Raw genomic sequence first — 10,658 nt, forward strand, 5'->3', positions numbered from 1 at the left:
TCAGTCTCAATAGAAGAGATTGTAAGCTTCATTTGTTCTCAATCAGCCACACTAAAGATCATCACAGATGAAACGAAAATAAATAAATAATACAAAAAATTGAATAAACAACCCATCAATATTTCATATATGTCAACCACATACTACCATTCTATACCTGTCCCATTGTAAGGTTCCATCATGGAGTGTGATCCTTGCAGCCATTGACATTAATACTCCCATTAAGACAATTTTTACCCCTTTTCATGAAATGTATGCAGTAATGCTTATTATAAATCCCCACCCACTAAAATCAATTAAATCGCAGTTTCAATAGAAGTTAATTCTGCACAATATGTTTACAAGGGCATACTCCATCCAGCTTCTGCCTATACGCGTAGTAGCAGACCATCTAACTGCGGACAGATGCTCGAGGAACAGTTGGCAACCCAAGTTCATCCTCAGCCTGCTGGGCGACAAAGTTAAAAAAAGTTTAGATTGATGTAAAAATAAAACCGAATCTCAAGATATAGTTATTTTAGAAGCTCTAAAAACCAATTATAACTATAAATTGCAAGAGCTCAAGAAGCCAGCTATCCAGAGTAGTTACTACAAAGATGGCCATGGGTAGAAGCGTAGAAAACACAGGGACTTACAATAGAGAAACTGAGCTCTGATGGAAGTATAAAACATACAACAAATCTTACTGTCATTTGAAAACAACTATTGTCATATTGTTAAAATAGGGTCAGTGGGAGCAAAGTGGACCCCAACGGAAGAATGGGATCAACAGTACAAATATCACAATTCTTAGGCACAATGTGCTGCCCATGTACAGCAAAACTATAAAAATTCTTGTATTAAATTATAGTTTAAAAATTGACTTATTACCTGAGCATTGGACCTGCCAGCAGGTGCTGTAGTACTTCCTGTGGGTGCTGAAGGCAAATTGAGCTCCGCATCCAAATCGGGTTCCTCCTTATCAGGTTGAAGATACGAGGGCACACCATCAGCTTCACTTCCCATGTCGGCTTCAAGAGCATCAAGTTCTACAATCCAAAATTGATCAGCATAAAATTATAGAGTGAAATAACATTTAAGTCACATGCAGTTCTTGACAGCTCCTGAAGTCTTTCAGCAAGCACACATAACACTGAAGCTATAAATGCAAGCCCCCATAGCCAAGTGTTTTTCACATGCAGAAGTCCAGACTTTCCAGCTGATAGGGTCGTATAAGTTATTATTTTGTAAATTAAATAATAGTAGCGATAAAAAAGACACTAACACCAATTTCCATCATTTACTTCTTCCATACTTATGGTTAAAAAAATAGAAGCTGCCATATTTCTATCAAATTTCACATATGTAACCAAGCAAAAAGAATTAAAATCCATGCTTGTGACTATAGATAAGGTTAAAGCTTACCGCCCATGAGTTCGTCCTCATCAATGTCATCAGGCACGTTATAGCTTCTACCCAATGTCTCTTGAATTTCATTACTCACATCCATCAGGTCCATCATCTCATCTTGCAGGTTCTATAGATAAAAGGAATTAAATATAATAAGATGTTCTTTAAAATGGAAGCAGGATGGAGGATGTAGAGTATAAAGAGAGTACACACGTCTATGTCTTGAATCTTCACAGTCTTCATCATTCCTTTCAGCTCCTTGTTAGCAGATTTCAGGGCTGACATCTGGCAGAGACAAAAGACATGATATAAAATTTGTAGTAAGGTGAAGTTCTTCATACATTATTATGCATGGATGTTCAAGGGCATCCATATCCTACTGATATAAACAATTCAGGGTATAGATTAATCATTAATCACATATTCAATGAAGAAACCTCTCCCCAGTGACAAATGGTTCATCTCCTACCTCTTATGAGGTAGGCAGCCGATTCCAATAAGAGAACTGAAAAAGCTTCGCCTGAATAGTCCTGAACTGTGCCCCTTTGGGCGCTACCAAGAAACACAAATGTTTTACTGTAAAACCACTATAGCAGGGAACAAACATTGAATAACTGGTACAAGCTACCCAATCTTATAAAAATAGCCGATGACAATGACAGTAATGCTCCTCAGAAAGCATAGAGTGGATAAACAATTGTCAACGAATGAGCACATAACAATATCATGTTGGATGAAAAAAGTGTCTTTTAAGTTACTGCAACATGTCAGATATGCAAAATGAAAGTTATGAATGAAGTCAAAGGTTGCCACATACAGTTTGTTGAGCATCTTTAAGACCCTCAGCAGCAAAAGAAACTTGATCGAGGTTGAATGTCTGATTGTAAAGCATGTCACGTTGCCCTTCATACCTAACCACAAGCCATGAGTATCAGATATGATGAACAAGGAATAAAAGAGCACTTTGTATGATTTCAAACTCAACTAATTAATCAGCAAAAATAGCATGAGGTAAAAATAAAAAAAAAAAGTAATTTCCCCATCTGGTAGATTAAATGACACATAATATTCAGAAATGACACAAAAAAAAAATTACAACCTTCAGCTACAAATTTCAATAAGTTACAGATCGAACAGACAATGATTCATAAAGCATACAACTTGCCATAAACCAACATACCATTGGCTTAAATTTCCATTATAATGCACTGAACAATATAATGCCTAGTTAAAGAATTTCTATATTTCAAAGATAATTCATAGTTAAAACTGACATAAATAGCATTGACGAGAACTATAAGAAAATTAAAGTAAATCATTTGATAGAGAAGAAGCAGGTACATTCGCTTTTGCTTGAGAACCCTCATGGCTCGAGCTTTAATAGCCTCTTGAGCAGGGCCAGGCCTTGTCTTTTTTATCTGTTCTTTGTACCTACTCAGCTCGGCATCTAGCTTCTTCAGCTTGTCATCCACCGTATCACCTCTTTTATTTATCTGAAAAAAAAAAATTCTCAACCATATTATTTCAAAAATAGAAAATTTTTTTGAAACTAAGTCTTGTAATCAACCAGATAAACCCTAATACTAAGTCAGAAATCAACAGATCAAACGAAAATTTTAAAATCAACACAGAAGGGAGAGAGAGAAACCCTATCGGAGGCATCTTGAATCGACGGCGGCGGCTCCTTGTCTTTCTTAACGCCGAAGACTCTCTTCATCTTCCTTCTTTCTTTCTTTGATTCCTTAAAGGAACAGGAGGATTAGACTGATTTGACTTCGATTTAGAATTTGGAGGATTGCCAGAGATGAGGAGCCGTTTGATCGGAGCGTTCCTTTCCTTGTCTTCAAATGCACGCGTCGTCACAAAGAGAAGTTTCTAAGCCAAGAAGGGAACAAGGGATTTCCTGTTTTGTTTTTGCCCCTTTTTTTCACGGGGTGATTTCAAGGGTTCGGTTTCTTTCAATTTTTTTTTTTTCTAATTTTGACTTGGTTTGATTTTTTTTTTTTTATAGGCCAACCGGCTTGACCCATTCCTTAAATTGATATAATTTTATTAAAATGAAATTGTGTTAAGATAAAAAATTAATGGGATTTTTTTATGGTCAAAGTACCTCAAATATCTCTATATTAGGGTTTTTTATCAGTTTACTCAAAATTGGTTAATTTAATTCTTATACTTTAAGATTTTGTTCAATCAAATCCCACTCTTTAACATTATTTGAATTTACTGTTAATGGCACTTATGTGGCTTTAATATATCAAATTATGCTGTCATGGCGATAATGTGGTATTGATATGTTAACATGACAATGATGATGTGGCAAGTTTGAAAAAATATTTGAAAAAACCTTTTTTTCATGTTAATTTTTTTATGTCATGTTATAAAAATTAAATTAAATAAAAATTTAAAGTATAAGAACTAAGCTGGACAAAATTCAATAATACATGAACTAAATTAAATAAAGATCTATGCTATAGGGACTAAATTGGGTACCATTATTGTTTGTACCAAAAATGTACTTTTACACACTAGAAGTTATTCTTCAATAATTAAAAACCATTAACTTTCTTTTTATATAAAAAATGTACAAACTAATTACACTATTTTTATTTGAAGGCTAATAAATGTTCTCATTTCACTAGAAAATATTCTAATTTCATTAGAGTAATCCATGTACATCCAATCAAAAAAAACCTAACTTAATAAAAAGATCTTGTGGTTCAACAACAACCACTTGAATACTTAAAAAACAAAATGTACATCACTCAACCCTTTTAAGAGGCTTGTAACTTTTATTAGAACAAAAATCAAGTAAAAATATAGCCCTGTACAATATCCACCCTTTACAACATAACACTACCCAAATATACACAATATAAACAAAATCACAACAAAAGAGACCATTGCTCCAACAAACTAAATCATGGCAGTAAACTAAGATTTCTAGATAATAAATAAATGTATAGCAATGGCTATCCCATAGTACAAAGACCTATGGGGTACTTTGACCATATATAAATTGAGTATATGGAGAGACATGTCAGATCTATATAAACCATAAGAGTTTGAAATATATTTTTTAATAGAAAGGCCTCAACCTTAAATAATGTTCATAGATGGAGTTGTTCAAAGATTATGATTGTATTATTCTTTATTATCCCGATAAGGCCAAAGTAATGGTAGATGCCTTGAAGCGAAAGTCCATGGGAGTTGGGCCAATATATTGGTTGATATAAGGTCTTTGGTGCAAGGAATGCATGATTTTGCTGATATAAGAGTGCACTTTGAGGTTAATGAGACAAATGCATTATTGACACATTTTTGTAACACCCTCGATTTTTAATGTTAATTATATGTGATGCTGGACTAGCTTGTAGATTGATCTGAACTTCAATGCGTATGAATGTGAATTCAAGAAATGCCTATGTCCATAGAGAGATGGTCAAGGAATGAATGAGAATGTAAAAGCTAAAACGATGTTGTGCATACGCTTGGCACATGAATGATATAATACATATGTTTGACATTGAAATGAATATGATATGTATGCAAATTATGCCATGTTTAATTGATATGCTATGTGACATAAGACATGACTAAGAAATTGGTGTGCACGATGAAACTTATGTGTTGATCTTAAGTGAAATATGAATGATTGGAGGTGGTGGAAAAGATTTAGAATGAGTTTAGACTTCAAAAGAGCCAATTTTTACGAATTTGAACCTCAAGAGTCAATCCGAGCACATAGAGGATCGAATCTATGAAGTAGAGAGCAAGGAGAGCAAAATGCATTGGCCTAGGATCAACTCTAAACCCTTTATAATCGATCCTAGGTAATGAAATGGGAGCAAGGGTAAACAATTTGCTTTAGGATCGACTTCAGGCCTCTCATAGGCAATCCTAGACTGCCAAATAAGCTAATTTCAGGCTTAAAAGCCCCAAAACGTGAAATTCTTTCATTTTCTCCCAACTTTCACACCTTTCAAACCTACTAAATCTCAATGATAAATCATGGATTTTAAATTTTAAAGGAAAGAGATTTCACTCTTAAAAGCTTGGTGGATGATTTTCACTTTCTCTTTCTAAAATCCCAAGCCTCAACTTCCAAGAATAATTTTAAAGCTATTTGGAGTGGATTAAAGCTTGGGAATCATTTCTCAATGTGAGATTAAGCATTTTGTTGATTGATTTCTAATTTAAACACTCGATAACTTAGATTTAATTTGACATAGCTTAAGCAGAAAATTGCTCTCTTGAGTTGATTGGAGATTTGGGTTAAATAATTTTACAACCTAACTTCTAAGGTATGGGTTAGCTCATTGTTGAAGGATTTGAGCTTATTTGTTAATATGCTAAGGATTTGGCTATTTTTAGAAAAGTTAGCATTTTTGGAAAACCAGGATTTAATGGGTTTGTAATGTTTTAATGTGCTTAAAGGAAATTTGGAGCTATTTAACTTGTTTATGAGCTTAAACAAGATTAAAGGCTATGGATTAAAGCTCGACCAAGGAGCACCTCCAAATTGTCAAGGTCAGTGGGAAAACTTTTATGCATAAGGAGCATGACGACTAGGGTGCATATATGCTTCAATAATGAAAATGCACAATGTATGTTATGTATGTATTAAGAGTACATTTAAAGGTAGAATTCCCTAACTAGAAAATATTTATGAATAATGTGATTTGCCTAGAAGGGTTAAGCTTAGGCCAATGATGTTAATGCGACTATGAGCCAATGTCGTGGGAAATTATGATGCTATGATGAATGTGTATATGACAAATACGTCTAGAATTGTTGTGTCTAGACTAGTGAATGTTATTGAAAACGTATGATACACCTAAAAGGCTATGCCTAGCCTAAATATGGAATGTGATATGTTGATGATATGAGTAAATTATTATGAAATGTACGTGATTATGTATGACTTATGATAGTTTGGTGATAAGTATGATTAAGTGGGTCTATGACATGATGTATGTATCGTCCGTAAATGATTCCAGACAATGTTATGATGTAGAATAAGTATGTTCCATTTGTGGAAGACTTCCAAACAATGTATATTAAGAGGATTGAGTGTGTCCAAACCCCTTATGATTGTGTATGTTGTCAATAAGGATGATGGTTAGTAGGGATGGTGGTTTCGTCCCTCTTACTATGAAATGATGACATATGTTGCCTATAGGGATGGTGGTAAGTAGGGATGGTGGTTTTGTCCTCCTTATAGTGCTATGATGCCATCTTATGCGATTATTTTGGATAATGTTTATTGACTCCATCGTTTACTTAAGCAATGGGGCATGACATGGCAATAGGGTGTGATAGTATATTTTATGTTGCATATTGGTTGGCCACCATATGTGACTATGCTATGTCCAAGAAAGGCCACTCCATGATATGTTTTGATGATATGAATATATAGTGGCATGCCATAGGGAATGAAATGTATATCATGATATTTTATGCTATAGAATGATTATATATACTAAGGCTCGAGGTAAAAGCCATATATGAATTGTTATGTATCCATGATATGCTGCGTGCTTAAGAAGCTTATAGATCAGTGTCGAGGTGAGCGCCATGAGGTAAGTATACTTAACCACGTATGTAGATGGCCATATGGTGGCCAGTTCATACAATAGAATGAGTTTGATAGGCTGTTATATTAATGGTCATTATTGGATGAATAAGGTGAGGATGATTATTATGCCACCTTAGTGTGATAATAGATAGAGATATGCAACGTAGTACAACTGCCATGACTATCTTAGACTATGATCAACAAATGACGATTAGCTTGTCTTATATGTACATGTTTTATGATATATGATATGCATGCATGAATAGAGGATATGTGTAGCCATTATCCCTACACATTTACAATTGTTATGTTCCTACTCACTTAGTATTAATGTGACTCACCGCTTTAATTCTACATGTGCAAATAAATAGACATCAAGGATCGAGTAGCTTAACATTGTCATTTTGGCAAATGGTAGGTTATCTATTGGCAATGTCACTCCGCTAAGTCATAGGCGAGTCTCATGTTTTCGCAATGTATAACAATGGTTATATTTTAGAATGGATTATGTGGGAATTGTGTCACCTTGTATAATGTCATGTAATAAGATGATAAATATATGATGATGAATTAGCCAACGTATGGCCATGTGTAAGATAAGTTTAAGACTTGAATATTATTACGAGCCGAGAGGCAAATGTTGAATATTAAAGACTTAAGTTGAAATGAAGTGATGTTGGCCATAAGGCCTGATGATTATGAAATATGCTTAACAGGACTTAATTATGATGGCTTCGTGGAGTCTTACGGGCTTGCTTACGAAGCTTGTGCGTGTCGGTCACGGCTTCTCAAATTTGGGTTGTGACAATTTTAGAGTAAAATCAATCTTGTGATCGGATTAGATAGGCCTAAAATAAGGATGAATGAGTGGTTAAGGCCTTGGAGGATTTTCAAGGGAGGAAACGACATAGCTTTTTCAAAGGCATAGATCAATTATTATAGTATGGGTCTAGATTGTGTGTGAAGGACATTGATGGATTAAAGAGAGAGATTTTCGAAAAGACACACATGGTAGACTATATGGTTCACCTAAGAACCATTAACAAGTCTCAAGACTTGAGGGAGATTTATTGGTGGAAAGGACTGAAAAGGATGTGGTTGATTATATTTCCAAATGCTTAATGTGTAAGCACGTCTAAGTGGAACATCAAAGGCCTATAAGATTGTTACAACCATTGCATGTACCCAAGTGGAAGTGGGAGCATATAGTTATGGATTTTGTGACGAGACTTCCTCACACTAGTAAGGAGTGCAACTTGGTTTAGGTTATAGTTGAATGGTTGATAAAGTTAACTCATTTTTTATAAGTCAAGACTACTTATTGGGCAACTCAATATGCTTAGGTCCATATTGGGGAAAGCTACAAGAAGCTTTAGCTACTCGGTTAAATTTTAACACAACTTTCCACCTTCAAAAAAATGGACAGTCTGAGAAAACTATACAAACACTAAAGGACATGTTGAGGGCATGTGTAGTCGTTTATGTAGTTACATGGGATCGACATTTAACACAAGTAGAGTTTGCCTACAATAATAGCCATTAATCCAATTTACAAATGGGGCTATACGAGGACTTATACAAGATAAACGTGTAGGTCACCCATTAATAGCACAAAAAAGACATAAATCATATGTTGATAATTAAGAGACGAAGGGACTTGGAGTTTCAAGTGAGGGACCACGTGTTTTTGAGGATTTCACCAACTAAGGGTGTTATGAGGTTTTATAAGAAAGGGAAATTGAGTTTGAAGTATATCGGCCCTTTTGAAATACTTGACAAAATTGGTGTAGTGGCATATCGTTTAGCATTTCCCTTGAATCTTTTTAACATACATCTAGTATTTCATGTTTTTGTTCTTTAAAAATATACCCTTAATCCATCGCATGTGATTCAACATGAGACTATCTAGTTGAAAGATGATTTGAGCTATAAGGAGCAACTGATAGCTATCCTAAATAGACAAGTGAAAAAACTTCGTTCCAAGGATGTATCCTCGATTAACGGCAATGGCACAACCACTCTATCAAGAAGATGATGTGGGAGAATAATGACAAGACAAGGATGAAGTATCCACATCTATTTCAAAAGTAAAGGTTAATACGTTAATTAAATTCAAGCACAATTTTTCTTAAGGGGGCGAATGTAAAACCTCGACTTCAATACAAGGTTGTATTGGTAAATCCTTAAGTGAGCTTGTAAGTTACTCTCTTTGAACCAATGTTTTTAAAGTTACTTTTTAAATTTTCTATATTTTTAAGTTATTAAGCATATGGATAAATGGTAGAGAAAGATAGGTCAAAATAGGCATACATATATATGTATGTATGTATGCATAACTTACGTTGTATGATTTGATTGAAATGGGGAATACGAACACCCTCATATGTACGGTGAATAATACAAGTATAATGATGTGATGTGTAAGGGTTGCTCAAGTTTAGTTGACTATACCGATATAAGCCCTTATTTCGGTCATGACTCGGAATTAGATCGTGATACTCATGTCTCATTGTTGCTACACATATGACTTTAGGCCTAAGTCTAATTGGGAAAACTAATTGACTTCAATTTCCTTGCTTCCTTAGAATTCCCTTATATTGATGCCTTTAAACAAGTAGGATGATATGATTACATTAGTATGAATAAAGGAATCTATGAAAACCTTGTTAGAGTTTTTTATAGCAATGCCACGAAGAATTTCAAGAATGATGATAATAAAGACATTATGTATGATGATAGGTTTATTACCTATGTCTTGGGAAAATAAAAACACTCATTTCCTTTTCATTATTTTAAGACTAGATGATTGTTAGTCTTGAGTTACATCATGCTTTGATTTGACAAAAATTACGTGTTTTCTTAAATTTAACGTCAAGCATTTGAAATTGTCTCAAATACATTTTTAATTCTTTAAGGTTACATATTTGTTTGGAAAGCCATGCATCACTAGAAACCATTTATAAATGCAACGACCACTCCCCGATTGCTATCGATGTTCGACACTTTCGGGAAAACCTATCAAGTCCCAAACAAGGCTTGTTAGAAACTCTACTAATTTGCTATACTCGTTCCACCATTTTGTGTAATTGCTTGAATTGAATGGTCCTTTGTGATATGATTTGGAACAATAGTAATAATAAATTGACTTAAATTTTGCTCACCATAAACATAAAAATACATTAGAGTCTATAATATTTAACTGGACATTTACTTTAACACTATTTACAATTAGCTTATGCTATAATTGACTCGACCTCTAGTAGCGGAGCAACTTGGATTAAGGTGCTATGAGATACCTTTACCTATCCACGGTAGACAATAAATACCAATGAATAGATGCTAAGCCGATCACTATCTGTTAAAAGGAAAATAAGGGGATGAGTCTTACAAACTTAGTGATTGTCGCCTCCGTGAACAGGGCGTAGATAAGAAACAAGCATAAAGCAGATAAATTTGAATGATAAAACTGAAATAAGAATAATAATCTTAGAAAAATCAAATCACAAGTAGAGTGTTTGTGCCTTGTAAAAACGATGTCGTAAAATCATAATGCAACATTTCACTTGGCAAAACTATGCCGAAAACAAGTGTAGCAAAACAGAGTTCAATCATCGAAAACATCACTTGCCATCAAATATATATAATAGTATAAAAATATGCATGCTTCCAAAATGTGTGGCATGTAAAGAAA

The 10,658-nt window shown here is 34.2% G+C and overlaps 1 protein-coding gene across 2 annotated transcripts; it reads right to left on the reverse strand.

The window, feature by feature from the left end:
- Positions 1–3,370, reverse strand: LOC110425769 (vacuolar protein sorting-associated protein 60.2-like). Of its 2 annotated transcripts, none has more exons than XM_021440763.2 (7): positions 3,038–3,370; positions 2,731–2,882; positions 2,207–2,300; positions 1,603–1,674; positions 1,405–1,516; positions 871–1,028; positions 1–448 (listed from the first exon to the last, which is right to left on the reverse strand). In XM_021440763.2, exons 1-7 carry the CDS (start codon positions 3,104–3,106, stop codon positions 392–394), a joined length of 714 nt encoding a protein of 237 aa, XP_021296438.1. In that variant the 5' UTR covers positions 3,107–3,370; the 3' UTR covers positions 1–391. The 2 variants fall into 2 exon arrangements, with proteins under 2 accessions (XP_021296438.1, XP_021296440.1); XM_021440765.2 differs by having other exon boundaries at positions 1–445; positions 3,038–3,369.
- Between the last annotated feature and the right edge of the window lie 7,288 nt (positions 3,371–10,658).

Source organism: Theobroma umbraticum, unplaced genomic scaffold, assembly GCF_002168275.2.
Source record: "Theobroma umbraticum cultivar Fairchild unplaced genomic scaffold, ASM216827v3 scaffold_12.1, whole genome shotgun sequence".
Taxonomy (NCBI): domain Eukaryota; kingdom Viridiplantae; phylum Streptophyta; class Magnoliopsida; order Malvales; family Malvaceae; genus Theobroma; species Theobroma umbraticum.